This window comes from Tiliqua scincoides, chromosome 4, assembly GCF_035046505.1.
Source record: "Tiliqua scincoides isolate rTilSci1 chromosome 4, rTilSci1.hap2, whole genome shotgun sequence".
Lineage (NCBI taxonomy): Eukaryota > Metazoa > Chordata > Lepidosauria > Squamata > Scincidae > Tiliqua > Tiliqua scincoides.
This window is the reverse complement of record NC_089824.1, coordinates 174,195,340-174,219,392: the sequence shown is the minus strand read 5'-3', so window position 1 is coordinate 174,219,392 and position 24,053 is coordinate 174,195,340. Positions and strand designations below refer to the sequence as shown.

General features: G+C 43.5%; 1 protein-coding gene across 1 annotated transcript; it reads right to left on the bottom strand.

Annotated features, from left to right (window-relative positions):
- Window positions 1-9,427: 9,427 nt before the first annotated feature.
- Window positions 9,428-22,374, bottom strand: LOC136649261 (acidic mammalian chitinase-like). The gene is made up of 11 exons (XM_066625747.1): window positions 22,350-22,374; window positions 21,293-21,322; window positions 19,254-19,458; window positions 18,509-18,565; window positions 16,300-16,465; window positions 15,384-15,502; window positions 15,010-15,133; window positions 14,725-14,907; window positions 12,905-13,015; window positions 12,453-12,588; window positions 9,428-9,687 (listed from the first exon to the last, which is right to left on the bottom strand). The coding sequence occupies exons 1-11, from the start codon at window positions 22,372-22,374 to the stop codon at window positions 9,428-9,430; spliced, it is 1,416 nt and encodes a 471-aa protein (XP_066481844.1).
- Window positions 22,375-24,053: the final 1,679 nt, after the last annotated feature.

Here is a 24,053-nt window from a genome sequence, read left to right as displayed (position 1 = left end):
GTCTGATTTTACCCAAGGCCAGATCCTGAAAAATAACCTACCACTAACTGCTACCTAAGAACTGTAGCCTCTAATTTATTAAAAACATAGTAAAATATCATAAGATACATTTTTATTCTTTTAAAATTCTGGTCTTCACCACCTTTTTGTAAACACTATCAGAGTAAGTGCACTGTAAACAACATGCCAGTAAAACAGTGGTTCCCAACCTGGTATTCATGTACTCCCAGGGACACTCAACAGGACCTTTAGGGGTTCTTGAAAAAGAATGGAATAATGGCAGAAAAAGGCAGCCCATGCTCCAGAATGCCTTTCAAGGCAGGAATGCCTTGCAAGGACCAGCAAGGCAGGAAGGGAGGTAGCTAGTTGGCTGTGAAAGCCCCACCAATAGCTAGTTTTTGGTCATCAATTCATGTATGAGCCAGTGATTGAAAAGCAGCACAGTAAAAGAGCTGAAACATAATATGGAAATCAATCACCCAGAATTTCTCAGGACACTTCTGGTGCAAAGCAGTGCAAAGGCAGAGTCTTCTGTTCTTCAAACAGATGAAAAGAGAAAATATGTGATGAATACATGAAGTTTGGGCTTCCATATAGAGGAGATGAGGGCTTGTATTATTACAAACATTTTGCTATTATGAAGGGTACAATTTATGGAAATGGCCTGCCAAAGGTGGAAAAGGTTGGAAACCACTGCAGGAGAACCATGAATCAAATCCACCTTTAAGCCAGAAGCTCTACATATAATGTATAACACATAACTAGAAGTGTGCAATTCAATTCACAGCGGAGAGATGCAGCTGCAACCTTTTTACTCAGAAGTAGACCCACTGCTTTCCACAGGAGTTATTCTTAAATAATGGTGCACTGAATTGTAGCCTGTGACTTTATTTCAAATAGCAAGGAGGATCCCATCCTGGTGTTGAAAAAAGAGACCTCTGCATGCATTTGCAAAAAGGAACCAGGTTGCAGGAGAATAAAAGGTTAACTTTGGCTGGAATTTCCCAGGAAAGTTACTGTAGAAACAAAACTTTTCAAAGTTGAACAACTCTGCTCTCTGATTGATCCGGAGATAAGGTGAAGTGATAATTGGAGCTTGATTATTTGGCAAAAATTTTACCTACTACAGGCAAGTATCTGCAGTATCTCTTCAAAATTCTCTGTAATGGCAAAGAGCAAAAGAGAGGTGGCCCCCAAAGGAGGAAGGACCTATGTATGCTGCCCTGAGCTCCACAGACGGGCTATAAATGTAATAAGCAAGACTTATTACAAAGACAATAAACTGCAGGTGCCTTCTCTGCAGGACTCAGTGTAACATTCATGTGCATTTCAGCTGAGAGCAAAACGTTGCTGTTCATAGTTATTTTCTCACAATGACTCTGCACCACAATGTACTAAGTGCTGCTCCTTGCATAACTATATGAAGTGGCATGGTCCATGACATCATTGGTACCAGAACCTTTATGCATTTCCAAGTGCACTTGCAGTCCATTCCTATCAGGGCCCCAAGGCTGGACCCACCATTGCACAAGCTGTTCCAACAGCATGCGGCTCACTACTGATGGTGCAGGCAGCCAAACCACCACTAGAGCAGGTAGATTGGCTGTGGGGGCAGTTCAGAGAAGGGAGTAGGCTGGACTAGGGGTGAGGGGTTGGATCTCATTCGCAGCAGCATACACTTACATCCTATCCCTTTTCCCAGGCCAGATCCGCCTCCAGAAGACCTGGGAGACCCATTGAAGGCCAGGCGGCTTACAGGGAGGTAAATAAAAAAGATTTTACTTATCTCTCTTGGGCCATCTGGTTGCCCCCCTCCCTGCATGCAGAAAATACTTCCTCAGTAGCAGTACATAGTCCAGGCTGGTGGGATGTAGGACTGGACTATTAGTTGCTGTGATTGGTCAAATAGTCATGATGATCCTTTCAAAGTAGTTGTTCCATTAAACTTTGGAATGCATTTTCAATCAGTAGACAACATTCTATCTGTTCAAAGCTAAAAAGAACACTTAGTCCTAATGCTGAAAAATATGGAACCAGCACCCAGGTGTTCCCATTCTGATGCTGTTTGTTGATCCACTGATATAATGACTCAGGTGTTCACCAAAGGCCATATTTGCCTCTGGATTTCCCAGGTTGGCTGACTTGGATGTAGAGAGACGTGCAATAGCTTAATGCTTTCTCAAATAACCTTGGTCCCCTTGGCATCCATCTACTGAACTAACCTTGAACAAAGAGAAGTATTGAGAAGAGTGGAGCAAACATTTGATCAATCAGAGCAGACTTTGGAACTGTTCTCACTGTACATAGTGTCAAACTAACCTTCAGAAAGTGACAAATAGCTAGACAGATTGGACATCATCTCACAATTAAAGTCAAGGCTATTTATTCTCGCCTGATCAGTCACATCACTCTTCCACTCTGCCACATGTACACAGCCAAGAGATTCTGTGGTGTAAGAGAACAGTTTCACCTTCTTTTAAAAGTGCCTCAGGCTACCTTCACATAAGCCAGGTAAGGCCTTCACTAGCTGTTTTTCAGATGTGGATTATTTCTCTTGCCCTCCAGTGTATCACCATCCTGAGACATCTCCACTTTCAGTGGGGCTAGGTCAGGCAGGCCACTGCTACCTGGTCACCATGGCAGTGGGATCAAGTACCACCTACTATACTGTGAAGGGCCACTAGTGATGCTAGCACCTTTGGTTGAAAAACAATGATTTAATTCATCATGATGGAGACATCACCAGAGCTCAGTGGCAGACACTTTGTATGCCGACCCTTGATCTGAAAACCTGGAGAGCTAGCACCAGACTGTCTGGGCAGTAATCTGCTAGATGGCCCAAGGATCTGACTCAATATAAAGCAGCTTCACATGATCAAGAGCTCTATTATCCCTAGTAAGAACAATGTTTTAAGTAGAATCTGTTACATGTACTTTTCTGATACTTTATAGGCACAGTATATTCTTTCACATGCTGTAGCCCAGTAGTTCTCACACATTTAGACCGGGACCCAGTTTTTAGAATGAGAATCTATCAACCCACCAGAAATGATGTCATGACCGGAAGTGACAACATCAAGCAGGAAAACTTTTAACAATCCTAGGCTGCTATCCTACCCACACTTACCCAGGAGTAAGTCCCATTTACTAACATTGTTAAAAGAATATACACAGTAGCTTGTTAAAAGTACAGGTCTGTAACATTTCCCCAAAGGCAGTCACATACCATGGCAGCATCAAGTCTAATATATTAAAATAAAATATGGAAATGAATGGGGGCCCACCAGAAATTGGCTTGCGACCCACCTAGTGGGTCCCGAGTCACCATTTGTGAAACACTGCTGGAGCCACTTGGACTGCAATTCAAAGACGAAAACCAGAGCAGTTTGGAGAGAGGGCTTCTTCACTCTTTCCCCGCACCCTGACACCATTTCCCCACAAAAAAATGCCATCTCCTCAGGGATTTCTAGCAGCTCCAGTCCATACCCCTGCCAAATCCACATAGCAGAACAAAGTGATTCAGAGTCGCTCCCAATTCTTCCTTCCTCTTACCTGTCAGTCTAACCCAGGGGTGTCAAACATAAGGCCTGTGAAACAAATGCAGCCCCCGAAAGCAATTTATCTGCCCCCGTTATAATCGGGCTCTCCCAGTTTGATAATTGGTTCCTCTCATATCTTGAAAATATGAATTGCACATTTTATCTTCTGTCATTTGCAGCTAATGGGTCCGTATGTGACAACAAAGTACAGTACTTCTTTCTGGCCATCATCTGTTTTATGACATCACTTCCTGCTTAATGACATCACTTCCAGATCTCAGCAGGTGCCAACATAAATGCTAACTTAGGCCCCCTATATGGAACAAGTTTTGACATCTCTGGTCAGTTCACCCACTGCCTTCTCCTCCTGCTTGCTCTTGCTCAGCGCTGTTAAAACATACAGGCTGGAAAGAGCATTCTGGGAGCAGAAGTCAGTGGATGGATTACCTGAAGGTAAGAGGAAGGAGAAGTGGGGGACCTCTGTCTCTTTCACATTTTTGCTCACATGACATTCTTGCGGAGTGGGCAAGAGGGAGAAAGAGAGAGAAAGCAGGATTGCCTTTTAGGCAATTGGGGCAATTTCGCCCAATTGGGCCTTGTGCATGGTGAGGGCGCCGCACTGCCCTTCCATTCACTGCTGCTTCCATTTGGCCTGAAATTGGGCCACTTCAGAAGAAGCTTCCACCCACCGCTACTTCAAATTGGCCCGGAATTGGTACCTTGCAGGCGGCAGCATGCGTGCCTTGCTCTTTCCCTGCCCTCACATCTTCTAGCTCAATCCTCTACCCATCTCACTCTGGAGTGGGCTGCTGTGGATGGGGCTGTGATGGGCAAGAATACGGGGGAGGGGGAGATGCACTCCCTCCATCTGGCCGACCTCTCAGCTGCCTTTTCTGCACAAGTACTAAAAGTACAGGAGTCTTACCCACCGGCACAGAAGTAACAGATTTTTTTTCTTGGTCTGGTTCCATTCAAGAGCTTAAAAAATTAGTAGAGGGGCCCCCACAAAATTAGAGGGGGCCCCGCAAAAGCATTTCCAATTGGGCCCCGCAACTCCTAAGGCCAACCCTGAGAGAAAGGCAGGGTGATCCTGTTTTGCTTGCTTGTGAAAATGAGCAATAAGAAGAGGGTTTCCCTTTTCCTGCAGCTCCACAGCCCTAATTGCTTGCTTCAACAGACCAGGAGGAAAAGGTGGGAGATCACTGCCCAGATCCTCCTCACACTCAGTCTCAGAGAGCAAAAAGAGCCAAATGAAGCAGCTGAATGCGCAGTGACCAGCAGGCAGATCCAAGGTGCAGGGCACCCCTTATTAGTTTGCCACCCCCTCCTGCCCACCATTCAGTGGCCACTTCAGTCAGCTTCATGGCTGTACTGGCCCTGCCTCTCCCAAACTCACTGAGGAAAAGATGTATTTACAAGTACAATTCCTCCCCATTGAAATGATACCTGCTACACTGCGTGAAAGAACAAACTCACCAAAAAGAATTGTGTGTCCTGCATCTAATGTAACTATATAAAATGTCATTTCTTCCCCTACAAGCAGTGGGGTACATGTGCAAGAAAAAAAATTATTCCTATGCTCTCTGCCCAGCACTTATACACTTTAGACTAATTACACTGGTTTATTTGTCATTAGCTGTCATTACTCCAGGCACTGGGAACCCTAAGAACTAAGCTCTGTGTGAAAGCCTAGAGAGTCTCAGTACAGTACTTTCTACCAAATTCCCATGATTCTTGGGAAGGAAGCCATATGTAGGTGTCAGAATGTAGGCGTCAGAACAGACATGATGTTGAATACATGTTTGCTTCTCTCTTTTATTTATTTCTTTTAAACTCACTAGCTTCTTTAAAAAAAAATCATATAGAATACATTTCAGTTACACTGCATCAAATACAGGGTTCCTGATGACCCAGAGACCCTGATGACTTTCCAGTCAAAGAATGACTTTCAGCTATCAGTTCAACTAACACAGAACCACAGAGACAATGGCAAGTAGAAATGTTCAGGAATACATTGATTTTAGGGAGGCAGACTGTGAGAATGTTCAGTTGAACACCAGGGACACAGAAAATCAGATCACACATGAGAATACAGAAAGGTAGAGGCACACATAACAAGAGAACCATTTCATTATCCACTCAAGTGAGATTGTGCATGTCTACACGTATGCAGACATGCAGGTAATGTCTCATATGTTTTGACTTTAAGGCCCTTATCCAACTTTCCAGTGCTGATGCAGCCGTACCAATGGAGTATGCACTGCATCCTGTGGAGGAGGTACAGTCACCGAGGCCTCCTCAAAGCAAGGGAACATTTGTTCCCTTACCTTGAGGCTGCATTACAGCAGCGCCCATGCTGAAAGATTGGACAGGATTGGGCCCTAAGTGTCTACATATCTGTGTCCTGAGAATTCTTGTACTGTGCTGCTTTTAAGAAGATCTTCCCATCCAATCCTTAAGAAGCAATAGCCTCAATTCCCAATACCTAAGGGCCAAACTAGATAGGAACTGTATCTGGCCTTATCTTTGTGGTGGTTTGTGTTTTTCTTTGGGGGGTTGCTAAATAGCAGCAACAGTTGGCCATGATTGGATTGGGACCACAGTGGGAACAGAATTCAATCAGAGCTATTTTTCTATTTATTTCGAAAAAAGAAATTCGTGATCAAATAATGTGTTTAAAGTCACATCTTGTTTGGCCCTCCAACAATAATACTATCCTGAACTTGACACATGGACAAGCACAAAAATAAAACAAGAAAAAACTCATTTGAAATAAAAATTCTCAGGAAGATCACTGACACTAGGTATTATTGAGGAAAATGAATTTAAGAGAAGGGCAAAGTGAATCACCAGTGTAGGTGTACCTGTAGCGCTTGACTATATAAAATGTAGACTGAACAGCAGAACTACATGTTACAAGAAGCACACAGTCATTGGCATAACACCTCAGGTACCAGGAGATCTTGGTCCAGCCTTGATCTCTTTCTGATAATTTATAATCCACTTATTTCACTGTCCTTCCTGCCACCTTTGCCAGCCACTGATCTCGGGAAGAGGCAGAGACATACATGAAGATGTCATATCTTCATGATAAATAGTGCATTACTGTGCAGACAAAGAAAGAGGCACAGCATGTGAATGTCTCTGGCGTAGGCTGGCGTAGGTGTGCACTAAGTCAACTTGCACAAATTGTGCAGACAGTTAAGCTGCCCTAGAATGCGTTTTCTGATTATGATGGAAGTTTATCCTCAAGAATATATTCTTAAGAAGAACAAGGCTCGGGAGGACAAGTGGGAAGATGATGCAACTGTGCCAGTGGTAGCTACAGTTCCTGCTAGGATGAAAGAAGCTTCTGTGCCTTGCCACCTGTTCAGAGCCCGGAGAATGATGAGGTGGGCCAGGGCAGGGATCGTAGTGAAAAGTGTGCACAGGGTACCCTACAACCAGTCCACCATCTCCTGACAGCCCACAGGGCCAAATGAAGCAACTAGCATCACGTTTAGTTTAGGCCAGGGGTGCTCAATATGTCGATTGCGATCTACCGGTCGATCGCAAGGCAAAATGAGTCGATCGCAGGCTTCTAGCCCGTCCAGGCATCCCTGGGAGTGAGCCCCGTCCTGGGAGTGACACTCCCTGGGAGTGACGCATCCCTGGAAGTGAGCTCCTGTCCACGCATCCCTGGGAGTGAGCCCCGTTGACTCTACTGGGGCTGACTCGTGAGTAGACCTGGAGAGGAGCCGCTGGCAGGCTTCTCTCCCGACCACGCATCCCTGGGAGTGAGCCCCGTTGACTCTACTGGGGCTGACTTACCTTTCCCCTGTTTTTGCACTGGTATGTATGGAGATCTGCCCCCCCCAACTTCCATCTGTTTGTTCTGTGTGCAAGGGGTTTTGCACTGGTCTTGCTGTGATGTCTATATAGAGATCTTCCCTCCCCCACACCTTTCCCCTGTTTTTGCACTGGTCTGTATAGAGATCTGCTCCCCCCCCCCACTTGTATTGGAATCGAGGGAGATCTGGTGAGGAGGTAGATGTGGTGTCAGCAGTGGCCCCTTTAAGGTAAGGCCTGGGCATCCAGCAGAGTGTGCTGCACAGCTTCAGCCACTTGAAGGCAATAGGGCCCTCAGGGATATAAGAGCACCTGAGGCAGGAAGGGCTCCACTTATTTATGTGAGTCAGCCTTTTCCTACATGAAGATCATTAAGTCCAAGTACCATTCCACCATGACTGATGAACATTTGGAAGTGTGCTTGAGGCTGGCTGTCAGCAGCTACTGTCCGGACTATGCATCCTTGGCTGATTCACTTCAGTGCAAGTCATCAAAGTAAACTCAAGTAATTACAAAAATGTTTATAGTTAATTATGTTGTGTTGTGCAATATTGGCTCATGCGGTTATGCAAGGTACACCAACATACATTGTACACATAAATGTTATATGTTATGATGGCGCGAACATTGTAAAAAAACTCTGGTAGATCTCTGGGCCTTGCTAGGTAGCTCTCGAGCCAAAAAAGTGAGCACCCCTGGTTTAGGCCCTAAGTCACCCTGAATACAAGTGTTAGTACAAATTTCAATAGCACAGAACCTGTGTAGTCATTAAGGGCCCAGTCCGATCCAACCTTCCAGTACTGATGCAGCCGTGTCAATGGGCTGTGCACTGCATCTTGCTAAGCGGGGGGGGGGGGCAATCACAGAGGCCTCTTCAAGTTAAGAGAAACCTACTACTGCATTGTGGCTGGATTGGCACTTGAAAGTTAGATAGGACTGGGTCCTGTGATGCTCACCGCATGCTCTTTTCCATGTGCTCCTGCCTTTGAAAGTCAGGCAGATAGCTACTGAAGGCCTTGGTGACTCCCCATTTATGGAACTCCCCTCAGAGGGACATTCACCTGCTGCCAACCATATGCAGGTTAGGCATTAAGTTAAAATAATTTTATTTTTCCATGCTTCTAAGCAACCTGTGATTTGATCTTCTTTTGTTGCTTTTAGTTTTAATCTTCCCTTTTTAATTGTTTCACCAGTCTTATGTTATTTTTCTGCTATTTGTGCAGGGATGTGTGGGGGGTGTATATTTACCTTTGATGTTCTAATGTTGTCTTTCACATTTGAAAGTCACTTTGGAAATTTTTAGAATTGAAAAACAAGTTACACATTGTTTAAAATAAGTACCTAAATTCATATTATTAAGCAGAATCCAGCCAAAATTAACTATGTACCTATTTATTTTATTTATGTCCCGCCTTTCTTGCATGATGGAGTTCAAGGTGACATGTACTGAGACAATCCCCCATTCAATCCCTGACCAGACCCAGACTTGCCTAGCTTCAGGCAAGAGGTTTCTTCATGCATGTTAAGACTGACTATACCACATTCAAGTTCTGGTGAGGATCTCCTCCCATGGATCTTACCATGGTTTTGCCACACACAGTTCTATGGCATCTTGATATACTAGGGGTACAATCCTAACCATGTCTACTCAGAAGTAAGTTCAATGGGGCTTAATCTCAGGAAAGTGTGGTTAGGATTGCAGCCTAGGTGACAAACTATTTTTTATTTATTACAAATTAAAAGTCAGTGCACCCAGTCAATACATTTTCCAAAATGTTCTGTGGTTAGCAACCTTCAGTCTCGAAAGACTATGGTATAAGCCTACAGCACCTCGTATTCCTGGGCAGTCTCCCATCCAAATACTAACCAGGCCTGACCCTGCTTAGCTTCTGAGATCAGACGAGATCAGGCATCTGCAGGGTAACAGTAAATAAGTCAGCACAAACACACTTTAGTCATGGTTGCTGGATTTTATTTGCAAGGAAAAGGAGGTGGAGGTCTGCTCCATAGATCTACACAATTTTAATCACCTCTCTTTGTTGGAAACCCATCTGTTAGTATTAAGGGAAGTTGCAGCACTTGCAGCTATCATCAAAAACCAGTCCAGGTGCACAGCTGAACCTGAAAGGCTCCTTGTTAAAACACATATAGAATTTGGTATTGTCTTCTGGGTCAGCATAGATGCCATCCGGTTTGTTTGTACAGAAGTTACTACCTGTTGGTGGTGGTGGTGGTGGTGGTGTAGTAATAGGTGGAGGAGTTGGACCAGTAGGAGTTGGATCAGTAGGTACATCAGAAGGGCAGTTTGGCACGATGGGCTCTAAAATGAATATTTAACAATATAATAAGAAAATCACATTCATGCTAAATCAGACTAGATGGGGCTTCATATTTTAAGTCCCTATGGAAAGTTCACGAGGTGCTATGTGCCAACACAGACCACGGGTGCCAGTTACTTGCAGTCTTCTCAATGCAGGCCTGAGGACAAAGGAACAAAGGGAGCAAAATCCCCAGGGCCCAGACTTCCAGGAGGCCTTCAATCAATCAAGCATCTTGTCCCAGGCCCAATGCCACTTCTCAGCAGCCCTGTCTAAATGTCAGTAATTTCAGTGAGGCTTATGAGCATCTATAGTCAATTCATAGTTTATACAGCAGACACATATGCATCCTGTCTGCTTGCTATGGGTCATGTAATGAGCAGGAACCTGCAAAGAAGACTATGTTCTTGGTAAATCTGTGGGGACATATAATGAGGAATGGCAGTTGGTGTAGGCTTCTTCTGTGACTTGCCTCACACTGTAGAACAGGGGCCCCACTGTAGAATGTAGCCCCTGGAAGCAAATTTTCCAGCCCCTGTTATAATTGGGCTCTCCCAGCATGATAATTGGGCTCTCACATCATCTTGAAAATATGAACAAGATTTGAACATTTTCTTTTCTATAATTGCCAGTGCTCCCTGCTCTGAGAGTGTTGTAAATGTGCTTTATGGCATGTTTGTGACACCCATGACATCCAGTGAACATAAGAACATAAGAACAGCCCCGCTGGATCAGGCCATAGGCCCATCTAGTCCAGCTTCCTGTATCTCACAGTCGCCCACCAAATGCCCCAGGGGCACACAAGACAACAAGACACCTGCATCCCGGTGCCCTCCCTTGCATCTGGCATTCTGATGTAACCCATTTCTCAAATCAGGAGGTTGCATCATGGCTTGTAACCCATGATGGATTTTTCCTCCAGAAATTTGTCCAATCCCCTTTTAAATGCACCTAGGTCCAGTGCCATCACCACATCCTGTGGCAAAGAGTTCCACAGATTAACTACATGCTGAGTAAAGAAATATTTTCTTTTGTCTGTCCTAACTCTCCCAACACTCAATTTAAGTGGATGTCCCCTGGTTCTGGTGTTTTGTGAGAGGGAAAAGAGCATCTCTCTAGTCACTCTATCCTTTCCATGCATAATTTTGTATGTCTCAATCATGCCCCCCTTCAGCACCTCTTTTCTAGACTGAAGAGCCCCAAACGTTGTAGCCTTTCCTCATAAGAAAAGTGCCCCAGCCCAGTAATCATTTTAGGATCCAATCCTATCCAATTTTCTAGTGCCAGTGTAGCTGTGCCCATGGGGCATGCACTGCATCCTGTGGTGGGGAGGCAGTCACAGAGGCCTCCTCAAGGTATGGGAACATTTGCTCCCTTACCTTGGGACTGCATTGAGGCTGCAAGGATGCTGGAAAGTTGAACAGGATTGGGCCCTTAGTTGCTCTCTTTTGCACCTTTTCCATTTCCACTATGTCCTTTTTGAGATGTGGTGACCAGAACTGGACACAAAACTCCAGGTGTGGCCTTGATTTGTACAATGCAGTGACGTAGCTAAGGGGGTGCAGGGGGTAGCAGTTGCACCAGGCATCAAGCTTTAGGGATGCAACAAACTGAGCTTGACACCAGTGACCAAAATTGTGAAAATCTTGGAATGTATGAATAATACCATCATGTTATATAAATCATTGGAAAGGTAATTTAATGCAGAATGAAACAAAACAATCTGCATTGGAATATCTGTATTCTATCAAAAGGTATGGCCAATTAACCAGAAAATGAAAACACATCTGCCTTATGAAACAAAAAGTGGATTTTTTAAACTCAAAATTGACCTATGAGACTGTTCTGAGCGCCAATGACATATTATTATGTTATTGACATGTTGCAGTGACATGTTATCATGATACAGCATGAAACCAATAAATGTTAATATGAGTCAGCTCTCATTTCCATGTATCATAATACAGTTACCCCTGCTAACTGGTAAAAAGGCACTTTTTCAAGTAGTGCTCCTCTTATATTTAACAGGGGGAGAATAACCATCCTTCTTCACCCCAGCATAGTGCTTCAAACCAATCAGGGGCACACTTTTTATTTATTTGATTTGGGGGGGGGAGTGTCCTACAACTCTTCTTTGACCCCAGGTAGCAGATAGATGCCTTAGCTATGCCACTGACTGGGGGGAGGCAGGAGAGCAAGTAGGTGGGGAGCTGCTGGGGGGAGAGGGTGGGTTCCTCCCAATTTTCACTTTTTATAAAGCTTGGGTGTGATGTCACTTCCAGTTGTGACATCATTTCCAGGGCAACATTTTAAGCTTGAGCTCGGCACCGGGCTGCATGATCATATAACTGGTACTGCCCCAGAGAAGGTCAGACCCCAACCAGAGGCCTAGGATCATTTATTTATTTATTTATTTATAAGAAATATAAATATATAATGTAATATATATTATACTATATTGTATTATTTATACTATATATAAATATAGTAGCCTATATGTGCCTATATGTGAAGTGCCAGCACTAGGGCCCTTAAACAATCATCCATAATAATTGGGCCCTTAAACAATCATTCAAATGGTTCATAAGACTGTTAATAAGACTGATCTTCAGTTACAAGGTAAATTAATGAGTAGATGTGACTCACGAGTTCTCTTACAGCACCATCTATTCATGTATACTCAGAATTCAGACCCATTATACTTGGATTGAATAGAACTACAACCCTAGTGACATGGTAGACCCTCCTATCATTTGAATCAACTTACCATTTGTTTCAAGAAGACTTTTCAGCGTACTTATTAGAGGGTATTTTCCTTCGTTACAAAACGTGCCCTGAAAATCGTCCAGATCAATAGCCCAAACCATAGCGCCTCCAAAATTGTTCTCTTTCAGATATTTGACCTACCCAAAAGAAAAATAATTCATAAAGTTATTTAATTAAAAACAAATCTACAGCATTACTCCTTCCCATTTCATGTTTGTTGCTAAACCTACTTACTCTTTGAAGAGTGATGGATCATACCTTTGCTAAATAATATTTCAGTTCAAATGTGCAGACAACTAGAAGATTTATTTTGCTACCACAATATCATAGGGCACTTTAGAGAGAGGGGTAAACATATTATTTGAATATTGCATGAAAAGTGGATTTTGAACCTCAGAAGATTAAATCCGACGATGTTCTAATATTAGGAAAATATTAAGATATATTTCTTACTTTGTATCTGTAGCTGCATTCATCATCATATCCAATCCACTCATTCCCATTGTAGCAATAATGGACTTTTTGATCATCAATCCATTCTTTTATGCAACTGTATGTGCAAATCTGAAAAAATATCAATAGAGGATTCACTCCAGAATTGTTAATACAAGCAAAAGTCAACATACATGCTCCTTGGTCTCCAGCAAGACTACTTTGTGCAGATCCAGCAGTCTAAAACCTAATGAGTATGTTGTTGGTTGATGAATGCTACTTTCTTAATGTGCATTTCTTACTTTTGATATCACAGTATCCCCATACCATTAAAGGTTTGTGTAAAATATGTATTTTTGAAGAACAGATGTGAATCTTGGGGGGATAAACTCTCAGTGCTCCAAGACAATGACATCACTAGGGTTTGTGTCACCCAGTGCAGAAGACCAGTCACCTCCATGATGGACCTCCTCCCATGCAGTGGGCATGGCAACACCCCAGGCAGTGGGCACAGTGATGTACCATCACCCCATCCCTTCTGGTGCTTTGGCGATAACTTTTGATAGAATAGAGATATTTCAACGCGGTTTGTTTCATTGCATTCTGCATGAAAGTAGGCATTGATTGATGCATAACATGATGTATTATTTGAAAATTTGGGTAGAAGAAACAGCAGCTAATAAGCAAGCTTGCTTGCCTATTTATTTATTAGTGCCATCGTGTGCATAGTGCTTTGCAAGAAAAGACAGGTCTCTGCCCTGAAAGGCTCACAATCTGAAATAGATACATTGAAGATCAGAATGATGCCAGGGAGAATGGGAAAGAATATGCAGTTATTTCATGTACAGGTGCTTAGGCTTAGATGCAATAAGGTAGAGGGACCAGGAGGGAATATAGGTTGAGACTCATTATTCACACTCAGGATGCCAAAAAACGCACTATAGCAAATCAATTTAAAAAACAAAATTTCTTTGCTCTGGTGATTTAAAAACAACCTTGCTGACCTTTGTGATGTAAGATCATTAAGAAGACAATCCATCAATCAGTTCTCCTCTAAGAGCTTACAAAAGCGCTTCACTCAGCCCCTTCCCTTCACCAATGCAAAATGATCACCTTTCTTTCACGTGCTCAGGGCGAAGGGAAGGGTTGCCTGGAGAGAGGAGGATTGATGGATTGTCAGCCAGCTGCCCTCTCTCTCTCTCTCTCTCCCCCCCCCCTCTCATTAAGGAGGCTATTATTAAAAGGACTGTTCAGTTTTTTAAACTGATTTTAAAGGGATACATTTTTCCCCTTCTCCAGGGATCAGCACATTCAGGGGCCATTCGTGTCGAGTCAAATCCGTGTATAAAAAATCTGTGTATAAATAGGCTGGACCTGTAGTGCCAAAGGCTTCAAGGAAAAGATGGGTTTTGAGGAGGGATTTGAAGGAAGTAAGAAAGGCGGTAGTACTCAAGTAATGAACAGAGGTTCCATAAAGGGCTGCAGTGAGGAGGGCTGAAGCCATTTGAAGGAACAGAAGATTCAGGACGGTGGAGGCAGAGAAACAAAGGTCAGGCGAGGAGCATATCAGACTATAAAAGCAAAGAAGTAACGAAGGGTGAGGCTGTGGAGGGCTTTGATGGAAAGGACTGGGAGCTTGTGCTGGATTAAGGAGCAGTCAAGAAGTCAGCAGCCAGGAAGCAACGTGTCAGGAGGAGTACAGACAGAAGGCAAGAGGGGATGGGAGTCTAAATTTTTCAAATCCAACCCAACCAAGACAGTCACCATAATAGTTTGCATCTTTTTTTTTGCGTTGCAAGTGGAGCAGAGCTGCACAAGAAAGTTACAGGATTAGGGTGTACCTCATAGTAGGCCCAGAAGCCTGCCTCACGGGTATATGTTCCAGCTGATCCGGCCCCAGAGGCAGGAGCCCCTACAGAAGTGTCTGAAGTACTAAGTCTGAAGGTGCGTCCATAGGTAGGGAATCCCATAAGTAGCTTTGCAGCTGGAACACCATTGTCCCTCCAGTATCTCATGGCATAATCCTGAGGAGGTACAGTTACAATAAATTAGTGTTCAGCATCTTTATCAGCCTCTTCAAAAAGAAAATACAAATGATATTTAGAAGATTGAGATGCTTTCCTTACACAGTTGAAATACTTGAAATCACCCTGGTCTTTGGATCCCACGTACAAGGGGCTGTTATGTCCTGTGAAGGTATCCCAGCCTCCATGGAAGTCATATGTCATTACACTGATGAAATCCAGAACTCTGATGTGAATAAAACAAAACAATATGCTATAGTACATGGGTTTTTATTGAACAGTGTAGAAAATGTTTATATGCCAACCTATGGCATGTGGCTACTGATGCTTAACTGAGTAAAATGGAAATGCTACTGGCAACCTGTTTTGCAGTTGATTTGCATAATAAAGGTATGATGGATAGCCTATAGCACATGGACACTAAATTAGAGCTGCTTTTCCAAAATCACAGTTGAGTTTCATGCTTCTGTACTTACTTTCCTATTTCAGCAATTTCATAACCTGCATCAATAGTTCCTTTGCCAGCAGATACTGCTGCAGTGATCAAAAGCCTCTTCCCTCCACATTTATTGATCTCAAAAGCAGCCAGCATTTCCTATGGAGAGAGATTTCATATGTTCATCTCGCTCATTCTGAGCAGCTGTTACAAATATATTGCATTTTCATTGTTTATTAGCAACTTCCAAAACATGTCTTTCACAAAAAATTTCAGAATTCATTCTTTAGTGCTGATCCTGACTAAGTGGTACACCAGCAGAACGTGTGTTTCACCAGTGTACCTGGACTTTGCACTATTGCAAAAGCACAGGAAAGCACTTTGCAACAGTGTTCATAACAGAGCCTTCCCATTAGCGCCAGTGGCCGCAGCAACACCTGCCTGACCAGGTAAGTCTGATGCAGGGGCAGGCTGGGGGAGGAAGGATGGAATTGAGTGGGGGAGAGCAGCAACAGGGGTGAGGGTGGGCAGATCTGGCCCTGGAGGGGAGAGGGATTGGCATGGCCACCACACGCCATATTTTAACTCCCTTTTACGGCTTGAACCCCCCAAACAGATCAACATGGACTTGCACCAACCATAATTCTCTGGAGGAAGAGTGCCACTTGCGGTGCATTTCCAGCATGACAGTACTCATTCAGGCATTTCTTTTGTTTAAGATTCTAAGCACCAACCAGAATTGCTAACCACTCTTCTCCCTAATTACAATATAACGTGTAATGTTACAATTGCCATGCAGCCCATAAGCTCCACAGTAAATGACTAGATACAACTTTTGCTTTCAAGAGCATGTAGGACAGCTAGGTTTCAGAAACCGTTACTGGCATTGATTCTCAGCTGCACTGATTATCAGTCGAAAGTAAAATGATCTTTTACAAGTACATTTGGCTTCTCACCTGAATCAGGATGGTGAAGCGATGCTTGTCTTCTGGAGGGCTCCCTCTGGATCCTGGATATTCAAAGTCTAGATCAATCCCATCAAACCCAAACTTACAAAGATATTCAATCACTGAATCGATGAAGATTTTACGATTGGCAGCTGTGGCAACCATTTCAGTGAACCTAGAATAAGAGAAACCCTTTTGTCAGTCCAAGTTCCACGTGCCCTTACTTACTATTACAGTCAATACATTATTGCAGGGCTTTTCAGACTGGGGCGTTGTGACACCCCAGCCTGTGGGCCCTGGCCTGTTTCCCTTTAAGGGGCGGTGACAACCAGGAGGCAGGGAGGAGGCAGTGGCGCAATCCCCAGGATTGCACCGCTCACGGGGGTTGCATGGGCTTGGGTACACTTACCAGAGCCTCCTGCAGCCCCCTGGGGGTGCAGGAAGCCCTGTGCAGCTGTCCGCAGGGCTCCCCGACGCTTCACAAGTGAAAGTAGAGCAATCGCACTCTGCTTCCGCTAAACTGGAAATGCAGCATGATTGCTCCACTTTCACTTTTGAAGCATCAGTCTTCTTTCTAGTGAGTCAAAAGTTCTGATTGTTATATTGTTCTGTCTTGTTTTATGCATACACACTGAGAGCTGTGTGAATTCTGCCACTACATTGTACAAGAACAGTAGCTGGCAACAAATTCTGGTAACAAAATTCATTCTTTGGGAACCTCAAGGAGTCCTTCATACATGGTGCAAGATACAAAACTGGAAATTGCTGGACCATGAGAAGTCCCAACCATATGAGGCAGAGCTTTGCCAGTCCCACCTCCCTCCCACCCTGCTCCCTCTCCCTGGCACGCCTCCTCCCCACCTCTCCCTGCCCCAGAACACTTCCTCCCCACCTCCCCCAAGCCCCCACTCTCCGCTGCCCGGCAGGCTGCGCAACTGCTGAGTAGATGCACCAGTGATGCACTGGCATTAGCCCTGCGCTAACTGGTGCTGAGCTACCTCCAGCACTGGGCTGGTGTTGAGGGCCACAAATGTGCTTCACGGCACATTTGCAACACTCACCGTAGGCAGAGTGCCAGCTCAGGAATGAGCTCAGGATTGGGCTCTGTGTGATCTTTCCCACTGAACCAAAATTAGGGGTGTACAGGAATATTTTTTCATTCCTCTTCATTATTATTTAAAACCTCATTATTCAAAACTTTATTTGTCTCATTATTTATTCCTCACTTGTTCAGCCCATCCAGCATTCAGCATTTCTTAGCACAAAGCTGGAATATTTTGGTACAAAATTATGTGTAAAACTTGTTGTTTATATGGGTTTTTTATTAGCACAGGCTACACACAACCCTGCATGTCATCATTTTCATGTACAGTGAGCATCATCATCGCTTCCACCAGCTCTACTTGTCCAAAAGTTCCTTACCTTAAGCCCCTTTTCATCAAAAATTCCTTTTCCATTGATAGAGAAACTAATCATCACATACCATGCTCTATTCCCCAACTATGATTAAAATTTAGCTTCATCTTGCTTCATGTGCATAACTGTCACAAAAACTTTTACAAAAACATAGGATCATACTCTGGAGTATGTCCCAAAACTACATAAAACTAAAACTATATTCCTAACATTTTTATGGGATTAGGCTTTGATGTTATGACAGAGCATGGCAGTAGATCCAGGCCCTGAGGCAATACTTAGCCATTAACCTAGAATGGACAAAAGAAGACTAACAAATGTTAATGGCCCAAGAAAGGAACGGCTTCCTTCCTTGAAAGGAAGCCCCCATTGGGACCCTCAGAAGAAGAGGAGGGGCTGAGGTGTGTCAAGCGACTCCTTTCTGTGGTCATTGAGAAAGACAAATACAGCATGTGCTGTAGATTTAGGAAGAAACAGAGACTGAGATGGGATTTGACCAGAGAAAGACTTCAGTGAAAGCTAAGAGCAGAAACTGGCAGACAGCAGCTACAGTCATGCTTAAAAGATTCATGTAGCTGATGTTGCTTGCAGGAGTACATGCTACCTACATCCATCCAGTGCTCAAATCTGTATATTTGTAAACAAAGAAAATATTACAGACACCAGTAGCATCCAATGACATATTCTCTCAAGGAAGCCCCCAACCAAGGTAATACTTGGCCCCTGAAACTTCTCACTAATAGGAGAAGTGTAGCACAATACAGTACAGCCACTGTCAAGGGGACAAAGAAAGGATACTCACTTCTGAGTGCCAAAATTCCAGCCTCCGATAGCTAGTAGCGTGACAAGATTGGGGTTACTGTAAAAAATATGAGAGAATAGCATCAGTGCTGCTATGACCCAAGGCTGAAAATGAATGTTTTTCCAAAAACTGAAATAGTGAGCAAAAAAAAATGTAAACCACAAAGATATTTTGCTATAGATGAAAATTATCATATGTCTTTTGAAAGGAAAAGATTCCTTCTAAGTACTGTATTAACATCAACCAAAATGGTATATTGTACTTCAATGCAATAAGAAATGAATACTTTTTAAGAGAGAGAGAGCGCGCGTGCAAATTTAGATATGTTAAGGTATTTTTCAGACATTTCAGGAAGGATCAACTTTGCACACATAATCTTGCCCATCCACTTCAGTAAGCATTGAAGGTCATACTCTGTGTTTCCTCCACCAGCAAAAGTGTAGGCAGTGGGTTATGTGGGACAGGGTCTTTTTTGTTGCAGCTCTCAGACTATGGAATTCTCTTCTCAAAAGACATGTTTAGCTCCCTCTCCTATGACATTTCATTGTTGCATCACAATCTTCCAACAGGCCTATGGTCTGCAGAACAATTTAAACTTTCTTCCCTTTTTAAGACTTTGTTACTTGTAATTTTTAAAATATATATTTGGGGGGGAGGTGTTAATTTTTTTTATGTCCAGACAGAAAGGCAGCATGCAATTACTTCAAGAAATAAATGAGGTATACAAAAGAAGAAAAGTACAGACCTTTGCTTAAGTGCTTGAAACTCTGGGAAGAGACGGTCTTCATCGTTCCACTCATAAGGTGCAATCTTATGTTGATTCATAGTGGCAAAGGCATAAGTCAAATGGGTGCATAGGTTTGGATCGATGTTACTTGGAAAATACTTGGCTGGTTCAGGCCTGTACTGGGACCAGTTGGTGAAATAGCAAACAAGTTTGTAGGCAGAGCCTGGTAAAGGAACAAGAAAGAACTATGCTAGAGATCAGAAAATTTTAAAAATGATCCCCATTGGATCAATTGACAGCACAATCTCCCAGGGCTGCAGCACCAGCCTTGTGTGCACTGCCATGGGGGCAGCTGTTGCAAAAGTGCTGGAAAGTTTGTGATGGCCAAGCAGTAGCAGGTGCTCGTGCAAAAGCCTGCACGAGCCTCTCTTGCTGGTGGAAGAGGCACAGGGTGCTGAGGAAAGTAAGTTCCTCACTGAACTAGGGAAAGGTGGAAGATAGTATAATGGGCAGGGAAGGGTGGCAACAGGGTGGGTGGACTGGATCCAGGAAGGAGCAGGACTTGGCAGAGACTCCCACTAGATCCTACCCCTGGCCTTGTGACGGACTTGTTCCACCAACACAAGGCTGTTCAGACCTGTGCCAGCAATTTTGCTGGTACAGGTCTTGGAAGCTAAGCAAGGTAAGGCCTGGTTAGTACTTGGATGGGAGACTGCCTGGGAATACTGGGTGCTGTAGGCTTATACCATAGTCTTTTGAGACTGAAGGTTGCAACCATTTTTTTCTAACCAGCCCCATAGCAGCTGCAGGTGCTTTCCCTGTAGTAAGGGGACAAATACCTACACCAGCAATAGGACAAACTTCTAAAGCATTTCAGTCCAAAATTAACGGGCCCTCTTTCTTTTAGTCAATGTGATAATTAGCTCCGAAAAGTTCCTGCATCCCCCCAGCAGGGAAAGACAACTTTGAGCTGATAAATGGGAAGGAAGGGAAAGGGTTATGCAACCTCCACTTACTAAAACTCCACTCAAGATTGCAGCCTTTCACAGCTGATTTGTGTTTAAAAAACAACCCTCAAGGGAAAGAATCACATAACATAATTGCATAGCTTTGATGTATCATTTGAAATGGCCCCATTTTCCTTTCAGGCAATCTGGCCTCCTGTTCACTGATCCCACTAACAACATAATCTTATGCATGTCTATTTGTAAATAAGTAAATCAATGGAACTTGCTTTCAGGTAATTATGTATAGGATTGCAGCCTCAGTTTAACTCTGTTCCCCTATGAATTCCAAATGCCCACATATCAATAAACTGTACTTTTAATGCATATTACCCTTTCCAGGAACCTCAGTAGCATCACAGCAATTATAAGGTTCTAAGCCAATTATATTCATTACATAATCACTGTTGCATTTCCTTGTGAACTGCAGCTGCTTAATGAATACCACACAGGCTTAATTAAACAGATGCTGCCTTCTGACACATAGACCCAGAGAAGAGATAATTAAAAAGGAATCAACAGAAGGCTGCTGACTTTGCTCCTTCTTCCCTCTTGACTACGTGTTACTTGGGAAGATTTCTTCATTCTTCCAAAATTAATATACCTCAAGGATATTAATAGTAGGTGCCACAATTGTAGAATTCCTTTATGGGATAATTAAGAACTAGCTTATAGCTTTTCATCAAGGGCTCAAAACACACCTGTTCTGTTTGGCATTTGGTTGATGGGTGGGTGTTTGTCTTCTGTAATAGTGCAATGACTTGACTGCTCCAGGATCAAATTATTACTCCCCACACACACACACACACCGGCTCTACAATGTGTGTTTTGGGGTTTTCTGTTTTAATTATTTTAGATATTCTACTTTTGTTGTGATGCATTGTACACTTTATTATGGAGCTTTGTAAGTCAACTTGGGCTTTTGCTTCAGCATAGGAAAGGCAGGCTATAAATTTTTCTAACAATAATAATATGGTAAAATGGAGGAATCAAAATTTAAAATTTGTTTTTTAATACTCTGTTTACTATAATGATATGAGAAGGCTTTCTTACCAAGCTGCAGTTGCAACAAAATGACCAAACCTGCAAGAGAAAAATGAATATGTTAGAAAGAAGGAAACTAACTGAAAATGCATTTAAAAGTAGGGTTTAACCAATATTGGAAGTGGGTCCTGTTTCACAAGAGACGTTGGGCCCAATCCTATCCAAGTTTCCAGTGCCGGTGTAGCTGCAATGCATCCTTGATGTAAGGCGGTGGTTCCCAAACTGTGAGCCGTGGCTCCCCAGGGAGCCACAAAAACCAGACAGGAGACTTGTGTAATCTTCATAAAAAACCCACCACCCTATACAAAATATAGGATTATATCCCTAATGGGGAGCTGTGGCTAATGGCCTAGTAGGTCAAGAGAGTTGCCAGTCAAAAAAGTTTGGAAACCAGTGTTGTATGGGAACAAACGTTCCCATACCTTGAAGAGGTCTCCTTTCCACCACAGGATGCAGTATATGCCGCATTGGCACAGCTGCACCAGCACTGGAAAATTAGATAGGATTGGGGCACTTCGTACTCTGCACATCAATCACTGTCCGCAAACCTGTTTTTGGGATCACTCTGGAAGCTGCAAAATACCATGAGGTTTTCTTATTCAAGGAGAAGGCAGGAAGTACTGCCCTCTTTTGGGCTTTGTGGCATCATCATAATCAGATTGGCTGCATGATGAAGTGATGTCATCACATTGCCAATACAATTCTTAATTGGTTCAGATCTCCTAAGGCAGAAGACCCTATCTAAAAAATAGTGCTGGAACCTACAGATTGAGGAAAGCAGCAGCTATGGGCAAACAGTGGACAACATGCAAAAAAGTAAAGAGGGGTTAATACCAACTCCCAAAAATTTTGCCATGAATATGTTCATAGTCAAAAATTTGGCATAGCCCCATTCAAGGAAATTCTCAAATATGTGATGCCATGTTGAACACTAATGTCTTTTCTTAGAAGAATTGAGCTGTGGAGCTGTTTCTGCAATACTTCCATACCCAATGGCCTTTAGAATCAATGCTGCTAGCAACGTCTCCGTTTTGTGATAGTGGTGGAAATGGAATGGCGTACTCACCAAACCACAGCAGACCCTTCCCCATCTTTCCTTCCAGTGGTGACTGATCAGCAAGCGCTGTCCACGGCAAGTGTTCCTTTATATGGAGAGGAAAGTCTCACTTATCAGCGTGAGACCCAGGCACCTGCAAAGAGGGAGATGAACTGCCCAAATGTTCATGTGCAGTCAAGGCAAATCTCATTATTCAAGGACAACTGCTCAGATGTCTTCATGTGAGCTATGGAAGAAGTCAAATGGAAGGAATCCATTTTCTCTTGGGATAGATGCATAGGGCCCAATCCTATCCAACGTTCCAGCACTGATCCAGCCATAATGCAGTGCCGAGGTAAGCGAACAAGCGTTCCCTTAACTTGAGGAGGACTCCATGTCTATCCCCATATCACAGGATGCAGCACATGCTCCACTGGCATGGCTGCATTAGCATTGGAAAGTTGGATAGAATTGGGCCCAAATTCCTTAATTCAACTATACTTTCCCCAGATTTTACCAATCTCTCTCCTCTGAAATCAACTTTTAAATTATTTTCCCGGTCTATTAAATGTAAATACCTTCTTGCCATAGGTGACTATTTTATGGGCCAGAGCTAAGGGAGGCATAGGGTGTGATTTGGGAACCTGTTTTTTACCTGTGTATAATGGGTATCGTTAGTTAGGGCACTGGTTTTCACTACAGATGAACTCTGTCTCGTCTCAGTGCTGTGAGAAATGATTATAAAGAAGGCCTTTGCACATCTGCAGAATGCTTTCTGGCCTGAAAGTAACAATTTGAGTGCCTGTCGGGGAGAAAGGCAGTGTAAAAATTGAATAAAGAAATTTGTAATCTCCTTACAGATAAGATTCCTGTACATCTGGGATTAGGTGGAGGAACATCCATTGCAGGGAACTTGACTCCTAGTTAGATCCAAATATCTCATTTTCACACATATCCAACGCATGGGTTAGGAACATCTAGGATTAGATAGAGCAGCATCCGTGTCAAATGATATGACTCATTAAATGTCAGCACTGTCACCATCAGTTTCACACCTGATGCACTGAACATAACAGTTAGGGACTGTTGGAATACTGACCCTTTACTCCTATTCTGTAATGGCAACCTATTGGAGAATCAGAAATGCTGTCTAGGTAGGACACAAGTGAGTGTTTAGCAAATTATCATACTTTGGGTGCAATCCTACCTTGAGCGTAATCCTACCTTGAGTGTAAGTGCTGGATCCCACCCATGACTCCCACTCCCCACCTGCCCACCCCCAGAGCTACCCACCACTTGCCCTTCCCCTGCCCAGGAACGCCTCTCTTCTGCCTCCCTCCCACATCCTCCCCGTCCACCCCAGAGCCTTGCGTTGGCCCAGCCAAGCCAACACAAGGCTGGCCGCTGAATTCAGCCTCAGTGTGCCGATGCACCTCTGTGCGCTGGTGTGGCTTGCTCCCGAGGAGGCACAAACATGCTTTACACCACGTTTGCAACCCACCTGGGCTGGCACAAGGGACTTGTGTCGGCCTAAGCGGAGGGCAGAATTGCACCCTTTGTGTTAGAATATGGCTATTTGGGGGTCATTTGTGATGAACAGGAGACTGAATGCACATTTATCTCCAATTTAGAGTATGAGTTGGTACCTTATGCCTGAACTAAAAGCATTTTGGCTTGCACAAGGAGAGCCCCATGATTACTACTGACTTCCTTCACTTGCAGTCCTGCACCAGA